This window comes from Rhamphochromis longiceps, linkage group LG5 (assembly GCF_057381845.1).
Source record: "Rhamphochromis longiceps isolate RC_006_pf linkage group LG5, R_longiceps_female_GT1.1, whole genome shotgun sequence".
Classification (NCBI taxonomy): Eukaryota; Metazoa; Chordata; class Actinopteri; order Cichliformes; family Cichlidae; genus Rhamphochromis; species Rhamphochromis longiceps.
Window position 1 is genome coordinate 20,993,748 of NC_140561.1, and position 13,799 is coordinate 21,007,546.

General features: G+C 40.0%; 2 protein-coding genes across 2 annotated transcripts in view; both read right to left on the reverse strand.

Annotated features, from left to right (window-relative positions):
* Positions 1-4,790: 4,790 nt before the first annotated feature.
* Positions 4,791-7,399, reverse strand: LOC146669894 (PAK4-inhibitor inka2-like). Its single transcript, XM_085406540.1, has 3 exons — positions 7,244-7,399; positions 7,084-7,117; positions 4,791-5,888 (listed from the first exon to the last, which is right to left on the reverse strand). Exons 2-3 carry the CDS (start codon positions 7,099-7,101, stop codon positions 4,908-4,910), a joined length of 999 nt encoding a protein of 332 aa, XP_085262666.1. The 5' UTR covers positions 7,102-7,117; positions 7,244-7,399; the 3' UTR covers positions 4,791-4,907.
* Positions 7,400-12,389: 4,990 nt separating this feature from the next.
* The window catches only part of LOC146669895 (guanine nucleotide-binding protein G(i) subunit alpha-2-like), a 70,067-nt gene continuing 68,657 nt past the window's right edge, over positions 12,390-13,799 (reverse strand). The window contains exons 8-9 of the mRNA XM_085406541.1: positions 13,400-13,610; positions 12,390-13,298 (exon numbers count right to left, since the gene is read on the reverse strand). Of these exons, the coding sequence (XP_085262667.1) occupies positions 13,420-13,610 (191 nt within the window). The 3' untranslated portion in view covers positions 12,390-13,298; positions 13,400-13,419. The remainder of the gene's footprint in view (positions 13,299-13,399; positions 13,611-13,799) is intronic.

The window sequence follows — 13,799 nt, forward strand, 5'->3', positions numbered from 1 at the left end:
GACTGGATTTCCCAGCAGGGATCAATAAAAAATCTTTTGACCATACATGTATATATATGTGTGGCTATACAACATAAATCAGGGTTATAGTGTGTGTTTTTCCATACAGGTTTGCAGTAGTTATTTCAAGCAGAGAAATCCAAAAAACTGTTTTCTTTGCAAAAAATAGAGCGTCTTCTTTGTGGTTTCTGGTTTCTGGGTTCAGCTGAGCTCTCCAGCAGGGATGCTGGTTTCTTGCCTGTAGCCTTCTGTTCCTGTTTTATCAAAGGTAAACTGTGTGACAATGTTTGTGTGTGTGTGAGTGTGAATACTTGTGTTTGGCAGTGAAAGTTTGACTTAGCTGTGATGTTAGAGTTAATGCCCCGACTGGTCATGTGGCCGTGAATGGACTCTGAATGCCCAGAGTCGCTCTCACACTTACATCCTCCAAAAGCAAAAGCGTGAAAGAATGTTGAGAATGTGTGGCTTTGGCGTCGTCTACATGCTTTGGAGAGTCTCCTTTGTGTTATTTACTGGTAGCGTGTTAAAACCGTTTCCTTTGTACTGTAGATCTATAGAGAGCACCAGCCTCTATTTAGAAATATAAACACACACACAAACCATACGTGTTTCTGCCCCACTGTCTTAAACCAAATACATTTTCCAAGTGGACATTAGAAAAGGCAATTTTGGACCCTGTGGGCCCCGTCTTAATGAAAGGGAAATTGCTGCTGTGTGGGAGTGCTGAAACGTGAGGTTCTGCGAAAAATTAAAAAACCCATTAATAGTCTCCAGAGAAGCTAATGTTTTTTCCATCCTCTTCGGTGGTGTTTTTCCATGTCAGACTGCGGAGACATCACGTTGGCAGGCACCAAGGCTCTGCTCTGCTTTGCAAATATGCATGGAACAGGCTCTGTAGTGGCCCATTATCTTGTACCTGTGCCAAACGTGGGTGAATAGGACACAACGTTACACAAGCTCAGGCAGGTCTGTGCTCACACGTAGTGCAACTTCAAGGTAAGAATAGAATGCAAAAATAAAAAAAATGCCACCACATTCCAGAGATGGTGCTTGTGTTTATTCAAGCCTTAAAAACAGCAAAACAGCCCAGAGTAATCCTTCATAATATTGCTGAAATTGAGAAATAGCATGGATGGACTGTTTTTACTGATCTCCTGCAATCAAGAATTCATTCATAAATTCACAGAAATTATGTGGGAAAAATGTGAGAAAACTTGTGTTGGCACAGGTTTGATACAGATGGATATTTGCCTCATGTAGGAACACACAAAAAACAAGCTGACCTGCTACAGATAAAACATTAAACCATCAGATATAAGCACAGAGTAGTGTGGCAATTTAGCTCCTAATGAGGCATTTCTTACACAGTGGCATTGGATTACTTGCAAAGGCATGTGTTGTACTGAACAGAGGAAGTAGGGTCTGACCTAAGGGGCCCTATTTGGCTATGAGAACCAATGCAAAGCCTCCTGGGATATTTAGACCATGTCATCTCAACTGTTATGATTCCCACGAACTTAAGACACCAGTTTATAATTGTGAAAAGCAGCTGTGTGACTCCTAAATGCAGTTTGTACACACCAAAAGGATGAAAAAGTTCTCATGGACTTGAAATTAGACTGAATATATGTATATATATTTCAATTACCTATATCAAGTCGACAGACAGACAGACAGATAGATAGATAGATAGATAGATAGATAGATAGATAGATAGATAATAATAATAATAATAATAATGGATACTTTATTGATCCCCATGGGGAAATTACTTGTTTTTCTCTGCATTTGACCCATTCACTCAGTGAAGCAGTGGGCAGCCCACTAAGCAGGCGCCCGGGGAGCAGTGTGTAGGGACGGTACCTTGCTCAGGGGTACCTCAGGGTAGCCGTTAAGTGGATTCGAACCGCCGACCTTCCGATCATGGGGCGACCACTTTACCTACTGAGCTATAGATAGATAGACTTCCTGTCCCAGTCCTGATGAGTTAAGTTAAGACAGTTAAAGTTTTTTCCCCTAAAGGAATCAGTGATGTTGCACTTTCTGTTTCTCTGAAACATGGAATCCAGAAACTGTTGGTAGCCCAAACAGCTCAGTGAGTCAGTCCTTTGGAATTCCTTCAGAATCCAGTGTAAATCATCAACATTAGTTTTATTAATGTCATATATATTACTGTCATCCGATATCCCAGCATTTTGATGCCATGAACACAAGTTTCCTGATCCACTCCAAGGGTAGGTAGTGGTTACCTGGGGGTTTACCCACTGTAAAATGGAAATAAATTGCCAGATTATGCTATTTAATTTTCCTATTTCCAAGTAACACTGATTCACTTGGATCTACATAACTGTCAACAGGAGTTTGATGTACAAGGTAAAAACACCAACTCTCTGTTCTAAACTATCTGAAAAGTAAATTACTAGAAAAATTCTTCTTCAACAGAACTAAAAAGAAAATGAAAGAAATTGTACGTTGCTAGATTTTTCCCTTTGTTGTATTTTCAGAAAACAATAGTCACTGGTGCTACAGGAAACTGAGAAGCCCTACTGACTCTACTTGTTCTACGTCTTGTTACTGGACAGCTACTGTTTTCATAATCCTGCCTACGCCCAGGACAAGCACTAAATGGCCAGTAACCTTTCAAAGATTTTACCTGCAATTTGATGGTCAGAAGTTTAATTACTGGCCCTACAGACCAGCCAGCATCAGCAGTAGAAACTTCCACCCCTGAGACCACAGAAAGACTAAAAGAGCAAACCGTGCTGAAAAACAAAATTGTCTGGTTACAATGTAGATTTTAGCGCTCACATGAGCTTGTGTGTATGGCAACACAAAAAAATTACACGGCTGAGGAGTTTGGCAAATTTTGTCACCTCATCCATCTACTCCTTTTATTTACTAACGTGATAATTACATGATTACATTCGTGAACATGATTTCATGCTGGCACCGAAGCTCCCGGTGAGGACCAGGACTAAAATTCCCAGCTAAACTTTTAATTAGCAGGAAATATGTTTTGTGTCCACTCTGTTAGACTGGGCCACCCTGTAAGCGTGCGATGCTTCAACAGATCTGCCTCAGATCATCTCATGTGCCAAGTTCATGAATGTTGTTTACGACAACTGTTAGTAACAGAGTTGAACTTGCTCTAAGCAGAATGTGGGTGGCAGCCATTCTGTTGAAACTGGAGTCATTTTAAAAGGACCTTCTACTCCTTAAGCAACCTCACCTCTGTGCCCAGTGAACGTGCTCCTCTAAAGCCTTTACGTGCTTTCAGAAGGAGGCAGTGGAATCAGCTGGATGGGTAATGACACATAGTTCTTAGCTACATCGGTAAAGATCGGTAAAGATCCTACACTAATACAGAGAAAACCCCAACATTTAAACGACCCCCTATGAACAAGCCCTTAGCAACAGCGGGAAAGAAAAACTCTCTGTTTAACAGGAAGAAACGTGTGAAAGAATCAGGCTCGGGCAGCCATCTGCTGAAACTGGTTCTGGCCTGTAAATAGCTATAAAAGATGCTCCTGCTTTCACATCTACTGCATGTAGTGGGATATGTTCAGTAGGCAAAATGCCATTGAGGTGATTAATGTGTTGGATTCATTGTTTCTTGTGTCCTTTTCTCTCATTCCCACTGGAAACTAACATGCGCCTTAAATATAATGAGCTCAAGGAAGAACCAGAGAAAAAGAGCACACCCAGACGATTTGCTGAGATTCTCTTCACAAAGACGCTCTGTTTAGCTGCCTTTTAGAAACTATCATGTGAATATTGTAACTGCTTCATGATAAGAGCTCATTTTATCCCCAGTGAGTGCTCAGCAGTAAGCCCCCAGTGACATTCCATCAGGAGACCTTGATAAACAGGCCAAGACAAACAGCGCCCAGTTAGAGCCATCTTTCTCTCCTCTCCTCCCCTGTCCTTGATATCAGGCATGATTGGTGAGTCTGGCTGCAGCAGAGAGCATGGGAAATCCCATTGGGGGAAAATTCTTTATCTTTATATGGTCTGGTGTAGTTTCTCCTCTGAATTGATGAGCAAAGTGAATTTGTAAAGGCAAAGGTGAAGTGATTGTTAGCTTATCTTGGTGCATATGCCACTCAGCATTTTTCTCCCTTTGCTTGGTGAGCACAAGATTAAGTATACCATTAAGTAAAGTGTGTGGATGAGTTGGTACCACCTATAAGGCTGGACCACAGTAAGAGCAGAGCCCAGGTTAAATGAGGCAGGGAGCTATTAGCGAGACGTTCTTCATAAAGCAAAGAGAATAAATGTGTGCACCATCTGCAGCCAGCTGCTTCGCCTCCTCTCACCTTTTACTGCAGACACATGGGGAATTACCTCATTGGGAACACAGCACTCTGTTGATACAGCCTCTGATTCTGGCCTGTAAATAACTTTGTTGTCCTGGTTAAAGCCTCTCTAATGGATTCAACTTTTTGTTGAGTAAGAACATGAGTCCCATGGTATCTAACAAAGTACTGGAATGACTATAGCTCTGCGCTTCCTACACGCTATCAATTTATCTTTTTTTTTTTTATTATACCCCAGTTACACTGAACCATCCATCTACAACCACCATCTCATGTGCCCATTTCTAATGAAAATAAATGAAACCACATTCATTTGCTTTATAGGAGAGGACGCTTAAAGCGTCCTTTAACCGACCAGACTGTGGAGATTTATTATCAGTGTAAGGAAACTGAGATAATGATGGCAGAATGTGTTCCAAATGTCTCTGGGAATTTAAAATAACCAATGAAAGGTATACATAAGAGCAGGTAGAGTTTGGGTTTTTATAACTTCTTTATTTTCAGCATATTAAAAATGGGAAACAGTCATATAAAAATAAAGTGACTCTGAGGATTGTTCAGTCTGTAAATGGCTCCACATGAAAATGGATGTCAGATGTAGCTGATAATATTTTTGCAGATTATAGGCTGCCGGCTGCCTGACTTCATGAGAGCTGCAAAGCGGTAGAAGTCCGCATCAAGCTCATTAATGCACGCGTGCGACTGGTGGAAAAACGGAACTTTGGACTGTGCTGCCACAACCGGACAGGACAGACGTTTTGCAGCATTGTCAGTTCTGTTAATCTGAGATTCAGTGGATCTCATCCTCACTTTGTCCTCCACACTCTTAGACAGTCCAACTAGTTTCCTCCTCATATTGACGAAGAAGGCTTTTCCCAGCCTAGGCCTTGAAGTTGGCTTCAGGTTGGTAGGCTCTGGACATTCTGGCAAGTCCATCCAGTTCTGTATGAGATCTGCAAAGCTGTTGTCACCTAAAACCAGAGGTTGGCGGTTGCGCCCTCTGGTCAATAAAGAGTTTGTCCAGTCCTCTGGGTCACTGGCCTCAAATGATGTCCATGTCTCCAGACAAACGTCGGAGGTGGATTTGGGGCGAATACGTCCGCTTGGCAATCTTTGTGTGCGCATGCAGGCTGAAGATGACACCCGCACATTCCTGGTCCTCCTCAGATATACTCCATCATCCTGCCACGAGGCCTCGGAGTAGCCTGAATCAAACTCCAGACTCTTGTGACTGCTGGGAGAGGCCGTGCTCAGCCTGAACCCAAACCGGCTGCTGGAGTCGTCCTCATCCTCTTCCAGAGGACTCGCCAGGCAGCAGGCAGAGTCGTAGGTACTGGCTGTGCTGGCATCAGACATCCGCAGGCGTGCGCGTTGCTCCCGTTGCAAAGCTCGCTGCTGACAAGCGCGTGCCAGTGCCGAGTGTTGGACTAAGGCTGGGAGTTGAGCGCTGATGGGAGCAAGGGGGCGCCTGGCTGCAGGGCAGCTTTTCCAAGGTTGTTTTAAATCTTGCAGTGACCTCATCATATACTGCATCTGCTCCCGTAGGCAGTCACCGGAGTCACTTAGGCAAAGCTGCAAAGAAAAGACAAAGAGTGTTAAGAAGTTGGCAATAAGTCATATGATATGGAGCATGAATAAAGCTAACAAAAGAAGATGACTGATAATCATTAATCCTTTTTAAATGGAGTGCTGGGTAAAGGTAGGAACAGGGACTACTTTTGGGACATGTTCAAACTTGCTTGGAGTACATTTCAGCCTATGAAAGAACATCTTTTCCTATTGTAATCTTTAAGGTCAGCTGACCTGCTGTTCAAAGAGTGCAGTTCTTCAAGAAGCCAATTTCAAAAACAAAGGCTATATGTTTGTCCGTTAATTCACTGAACCACACCAACAACTAATTTCATTGACTCAGAAATGATTCAACTGACAACCCAGACAAATGTTATTCCAGAGAGAGAAAAAGACGTCCTGCCCAAAGTGAAGCGACCTGCACACAAAAAGGTGATTTCGGCTTAGCTACAGGGGTCCTGTTTCTTTAAGGGTGCAACATGCCTGCATATTAATTTTACCAGGGTAATACTCCTGCTTCCTCTCTGACTCAAGGAGCGGATTGGTCAGAATCAGCCAGTGGACACTGGTGGCTCACTCAAACTTAAACAAGAGGTGATGGAGTAGCAAAAAAGGAAAAGTGGGGTCTCCTTTTTTTAAACCCACTTTAATTCATAATCCTATGAAAGGATAAGCAGTACAGGAGGAAACCTGACACAGTCCAATACCCGCCACCACAACTGCAAGGTAATTGCAGGATTCTTGTCAATACAGTAACCTCTGAACCTCTATGACCTCTCATCTCCTAGTCTACTGCAGAATTTGACCCTGTTGCAAGACCTTCTGCCCCCATTTTGCTTTTTATCATAACTCTGCAAGCTGCTGCACAAAACGTAAGGAAGTAAGGAACGTGCACAGGAGGATTATCAGCAGGTAGCCTATATGAAGTATCGGACAACATGTTCTATCACGGAAATCAAGCAACGTCCCAGTTGATGAAAACAGTGAATGTCTGGTAAACAGTTAAACTTCACCTTGTTTTTATGTGAGGACAGAATGAACTCTTATCATTGTTAGGGGAAACCAATGCTATGTGCAAAACCCACGATTTAACATGTTCCACGCGTGGAAAGACTGACTCTACTAGCCTATTCAGAATATACTACAATGGTTTCGGGGTTTACACTTTTATAATAAAATTAATATAAAGCAAACTTACCATCTCTTTTCCTTTCATCTGTAAAACTTTATATCTGCAAGAAAGAAAATGATGGAGTGGATTTAATGCAGCGCCCCACAGACATGAAACCCCTCATAACTAATAAATAACACTTCATGAAAGTATATAATAACAAGAGTTTAGGCTACACAGCGCTTACCTTGAACGTGACAGCTTCGTCCCATTAAGAGAAAATTGTCCCGATTCGTTCAAAGCAGTCGCGGGATTTAGTGTCCCCAGTAAGGAGTCAGCCCTTTCGGCTCCAGTCGCTTGATATGCTGAGTGAAAATTTCAGCCCCCTTGGCCTCCTTTTACAGCTCCGCGCTCTGCAGCCAGTTACAACCACTCGTGTCTGAATGAGCCAATCAGGGCGCAGGATGCCCGCAGAGCTCATTTGCAAAACAGCAGGAGAGAAAAAAAGATACTTCTGTAGAATAGCACCCCCACAACTCAATTCAGATTTTTTTAAACATACCCTTCATCATAAAACACCGTTGTCGTGTAATGTTTGAACGCAAAGACCTGGGAAGATTTAACCCAGACCTAGAGATTACTTTAGTGGGCCTGTAGCATTTATAAATGATGTTATGAGATTATGAGAGATATGAAAAGTCTTTCTTTCTATCGCTCCCAGAAATAATAATAATAATTCAGCTTTTACTTCATTTTAATTCACTTATTTTGTTGAAAATGCGATCATAAAATCGCTTTCTGGCTTCAGAAAAACAAACTAAACAAAACTGCAAATAGTAGAAGTTTTAAGAAGCTTCTGGTTTTTTTGTCAGAGCAAACCCCTAACTTATCAGATGGTAAAAAAAAAAAAACTCTTTCTTTTTGACTGCGACTGACTGCTTCATATCCCCTGTGATGCATTTATACGTAATCAAACACTTTTCACTGTGTTTCCTTTCCTAGCCCCTTTTTCTTTCCCACATGAGTGTTTTAATCCAAACCTTAGCGCTCTTTTTCAGATTACTTCTAATTTTTGTGGTGCTTGTTCAATTGGTGGCTCATTGCACTCTCATCCATTTATTCAGAAGCAAAGTAAGTGCCCGAGTGTAAATGTAACTGCATGCCACCACCACAACAGTCATTTGGCACCCCACCTTCCATTCAAAATAATGCGTATGCAAATCCAATGGGCTAAGGCATGCATTAAGTTGTTGGTCTTTGGGGAATGATCCTGATGGCCCACTGTTCATGTGCAGATTAGTGCTCACAGCAAGCCTCAGAATAACGGAGCCAGTTTACCTGTTCCAGAGTTAGATTTATACGAAAACTTGGCTTTGTGCATGAATCTATCTACCTGTGTTTGTGTGCGTGTGTGGCTCTGAATCTGCCATCCAGAAAAAAGTGAATTGTCCTGACAATCTAATCCTCACAAGACTGTAAATGGTTCATTTTATAGGCTACTATCTGAGTGCAACCTGTAGGTTTTAAAGAACGCCAGGCTTTTAGCAATGGGAATTATTTGTTTCCCCCCAAAATTAGTGACTTCAAAAGACTCCCATTATCAGTGGTTCCCCTTAAGAGTCCTTCTGTGTCCACCACACATCCCATACACTTTACAGGATGAATTAAGTAATTAACTGCACTGTGCTTTAAATGGAACTGTGATTATTTTTCTGCACAGGCAGAGCAATGCTGCTCTCCTAAATACCTAATGGACTGACTTATTGTACAAGCTGATACTTAAGCAAATCTGACTCTCCCCAATCAGACCAGAGATGAACTGCTTATTATCTTCATTATAGTCATCCCATTGCCTATGCTCAGTTTTCTCCTGTCATTTCAAATCTCAAATGTTTTAGGATTTATGTTCATTATGGAAGCTGCTTGAGTAACTGAGTCAGGGCACACAAGATAAACTTTTAATTCACTTTTAGGTCCTGCTGGAGGCTTTCCAAATTCTTTTATTTTAAACCTGAGCTACATGCAAGTGCTTAAAGTTGTTGTTCAAAGATCAGGGGGACACTTAATTTAACCAGATGTTGATCTTAGCAGATTAAAACAGAAAGCTATATATAAAAATAATCAAAACATCTGCTAAAATGGCCTAAAGTCATATATAAAACATCACAAACACACAATACAGTTTTTTTTTCAAGCTTTAGGAAATGTGTAGTTTTATTCTTTAAAAAAGGCTAAGACGAACTTCTTGTTTCACTTCTGGGTACAAAATCATTCATTTTATTCTTGTATGGCCTAATATGCACTGTTAAGTTAGCTTTTCTTGGTCTTTATGGGGTGAGGATGATTCATATATACTCTTATTGTGTGTGACATAGAAAAGTCAGAGAGCCAGAAAACAAACTCTAAGATGGCAAGATCAGTCGAGATTTGGTGATGTGCGTGTGTGTGTGCGTGTTCAAATAATTTCCCAGCCATTGTTTCCATCATAAATGTTCAGCCCACAAGTTCACAGTTATTTTGTGGTTCTTTATAATTCCCAAAGAGGAATTGTAAATCATTGGATCAGAGTGACAACAAAAGATTCAAAATGTAAATGCACCGATCAGTCATTTAACACCTCACCTGCCGTTTACATTTCGTGAATAGATGTCTATGCAAATCTGAATGACGGATTCATCCAGACAGTTGGGGAGCAATCCAACATTAAGTAGCATATGAGCATTTGCAACGGATGAGCACTTAAAATAAAACTGAAATAACTGGTGACTGCACAGAGACTTTGACATCATACCTGATGATTAAAGGACCTACTGTGTGCCTGAGACTTCACCCTGTCTTCAATTAACAGAACCGGAGCGCCCTCTGGAGAAAATACTTTGCAAGGGAAACTGGCTTGAAGAGTACCAAAGGGTCATGCGGATTTTTCTGCATGCAGCTAACAAGCATTTTTACATTACCACTCCTGTCAATAATAGATTCCTTTACTAAACCTACAGCAATGCAAATATGCAATATAGCATTATGAATGTCAGTATTATTATATATGTGCTTTATAGGCCATAAAAAGTCTAACAAGCTTTGTCACAATTTCCTCCTGAAGGATCATTTCAGGAGGAAGTCACAGCTTTGGTAAGACTGTATTATTAGTATGCCACAAGCTAATGTGAACTTTTTGCTGTTTTCTATTCCCACCTTATCACGCTCATCAATAACAATAACAATATCCCAGGCATTTTCATATCCAGGTAAACTGAACGTTGCCGCTGCCATTTGCTAATCAAAAAATCTGAGTGGTGAAGTGTTTATGCAGTCAGTTTTCAATAAATAGCAGATGCATCTGACTGTGTGGTTTTTAAGACGCAACATATTTCTCTAGACCTGCAAAGTACAATGTAAACCTTTTCTCCAAAACAGTCTCATCTGCTTCTATAGTTTCCCCTGTAGAAGCTACAATCGAAATGTACTATATATGCTATATAGCAAGAACAGCTGCAACGAGACGTTTTCTGTTTCCTGACAGTGTTAAATGCTTTTGGTGGTGATAGTTTTGTTAGAGACTGACCAAAAAAGTTGAATAGTCTGTAAATATTTGTTGATCAGCTATTATCTCTATATGCATGTGTCCACCAGATGGCAGTCTCAGTGTTTTTAAAATTCGTGCATGCCTCTCGCATCAAACAGAAGACATTATTGAAGCAATAAAAAGCTGTATATAGCAGGTCTCTTACTTTCAAATTAAGAAGTCTTCCTCCTGTAAATGAAAAGAAACATCAAGCACAAGCAAAACACTTTTTAACACTTGTGTTTAACCCGTGAACGCCTAGTGTTTTATATGAGACGCGCAGATTTTTGTTTTTGAGACTTCTACGACATCAGCGAGATTTTCCCCCTGAAAAATCTAAATTAATAGAACAATAAATTTTTCAGCTTTTTTTTTTTTTTTTTAAATAAAGGCAGATGTAGCAAATACGATAAAAATGAAAACTCATGGCAATAAAAATGTAATTAATTTTTTAAACAAATTTGTCAGACTGTTCCATAAACTCCTGGCTTTCTGGCAATTATTTCATGGTTCAGGTTTTAAAGGGCTAATGCAGCACTCCTTTAGTCTTTTTTGGTCTAATATAAGGAGTAGCTTATGCCAAACAGATGCATGTTTACCAACACTGACTGTTGTACACATTACTGTGCAAAAGTACTGTAACCCCTCGTTTCTTTGTATTTTGTTTGGGAAATGGGTGCAGCAATTTTTGTGATTAGAAACCTATAAATACAGTACATCAGTTCATCTTCCAACAAGCTTAAAAATCATTCTTTGGTTTATTTTTCAACACAGCCTGAGCTCTCTTGGTCAAGCTTTCTTGCAATTTCTGTAAGTAGTCTTCAGGAAATGTTTTGCAGGCTACTTGAAGGACATTCAAAGCTATTTTTTAGATGTTGGCTGCTTTTGTTCTGTTCTTTGTCAAGACGAGCACACACTGGTTCAGAGTAATTGAGGTCCGGGCTCTGAGGAGGCCAATCCATAACCAATAGTTACACATATTTTCTAACCAGGTAATCTTTTACCAGATGTGGGATCACTGTCATGCTGAAAAAAGAAGCCAATCCCAGTACGACACTTTCCAGATGATATTGCACAGTGGGTTAAAATCTGATGGCATTTTCCTCTGTTCATAATTGCGTCACAATTTTGACAAGATCCCCAACACCACTGGCTGTGTAGACACAACACTGGTTGATACCTTGAATTTACTGCTTGAATAATTCATTGGTCGGTGTTAAAAAAAATCCTCTGAAAATTAGTCAGTGACAAAGACTGGAATGAAAAAAACAAACAAACAAAAAACAGCCAAATGTGCAAATGAAAACTTTGAAAGACCTCCAGAAAGCCCCAAAGCCCGGAGAACTATTTAATCAAGCGCACCTAAAAAGAAAAATTACAAATTAGTCACCTTGGAAGCAAAACAAAGGGGGGGTGGTTCAAGACTTTTGCACAGTACTGTAGCTTTGTTACAGTTCACTACATTTGCCAGCTTTTGATCAGCTGCTCTAATGCTAAAGTCAGTCATCTGTGGAGAATTTAAGGCCAGGAGCATTCTTTGCTTTTACCGTGTCCAATTGACATTGATGAACACAAAGATATGTATTACTGGAGTTTAGTTCTTCCTCCGTGGCTGAAACCATCTAATCAAAACCTGCTTAGCCATGATATTAAAAACAACCCTTCGGTTATTTTACTGGTGTAAAACCATCAACCCTTTGTTTGAATCATCTGTACAAATTTACAAAAAAATATAGTATCAAAGCTCTCAGTGAACATTTTATTCAGTTATCACCTGAAACATGAACTGGCAGCAATATTAATGTAACACAACAGACAGGAAACCCCAATATACCGAGTCTGGTGATGTCTACTTTTATTTAAATTAAATCATAAAGGAATTTTTAAAGCATTTTATTATTTACCAAAAACACTAACCTCTTTACGGAATTAGATTTTTGTCTCTCATTAACAATCACAATACTACTCAGAGATTCTAGGCAGCAGAGCACAGTAGGTCAAACAGTTCTGAAAGCATTTCTAAGAAATGGTTGTAAACAGAAGTCAAGGCACAAATATACTGCAACAGACATGGAAATGATACTATAAAAGTGAAAGAATGTTAGGTACACACATACTTTAAATATTGTTTAGAATTGAGCCACAATTTCCCCCCCAGCAGGTGAAGCCATTTTTTCTTTTTTAGCTTTTTAATTTTTTTTCCTATTTTTTTTGTTTTTGTTGGAATGTTACATACTTTGTGTGGATTACAGAGCTAATATTTGCCAAGTTGAGTCATGCAGAATATATACTTTTTGCTATGAATGATGAACTGATGTAAACATTATAACAAAAGCACTTTTTTATGAATCATATTTTATGTCCATGCCTGTGCTTCAGCTCTTAAAAAATAAGCATCATGTGATTAAAAGGTTAATAATTTGCACATTGGAATTTCTAAAAGTAAAATGAATGCATATATATATATATATGCAAAAGAAAACATTTCCCCTCCTCTAGTAATTGAAAATAAAGAAAAACAATAAAATAGATGTTGATTTTTGTGGTCATAGCCCAAAGAGTTAATAACACGAGCAACTGGATCAGCAATTGTTGAAAATCTGCAAGGCTCGTCGGGTTTTCAGTCTCTTAGGTGTCTTTTTAAAAAGCAGATCAAAGCATAAATCGTGGTTGGCCAGTGCAGTCATTCATGATCCGTGTATAATCCCCCATCGCTATGGTCAGAGCGGTTCAAGTAATCCTAACAGAAACACAGAAAACAAACAAAAATATCTCAGTCACTTTGGTTTATGAATCCACATGGCTCTTAGTGACTTCAAGTCCTTTCTTCTTTTGACTCACCTCGACTCTCAGACTGATTTTCAGAAAAGGCCACAGTCCTTCAGGTTGTTCTTGATGATGACATCGGTGACGGCATCAAACACAAACTGCACGTTCTTGGTGTCAGTGGCGCAGGTGAAGTGGGTGTAGATTTCCTTGGTGTCCTTCTTCTTGTTCAGATCCTCAAATTTGGTCTGGATGTAAGTCTGGGCCTCCTCGTACGTGTTGGGGCCTGAGAAAAGTTTCAGGAGAGCTTAATCAGTGTGGAAAAGAAGTCAAATCTTTTTGCTGATAGGCAGAGACAGTTTCACTTGGCACTCATCCAAATCAACTCTTTTCCAGCAATTCCTACAAATCAAGTATTATTATTTCCTTATCCTGCATTGTAGTTGTGCACGTAGTTGCAACTTGCACCTTTATG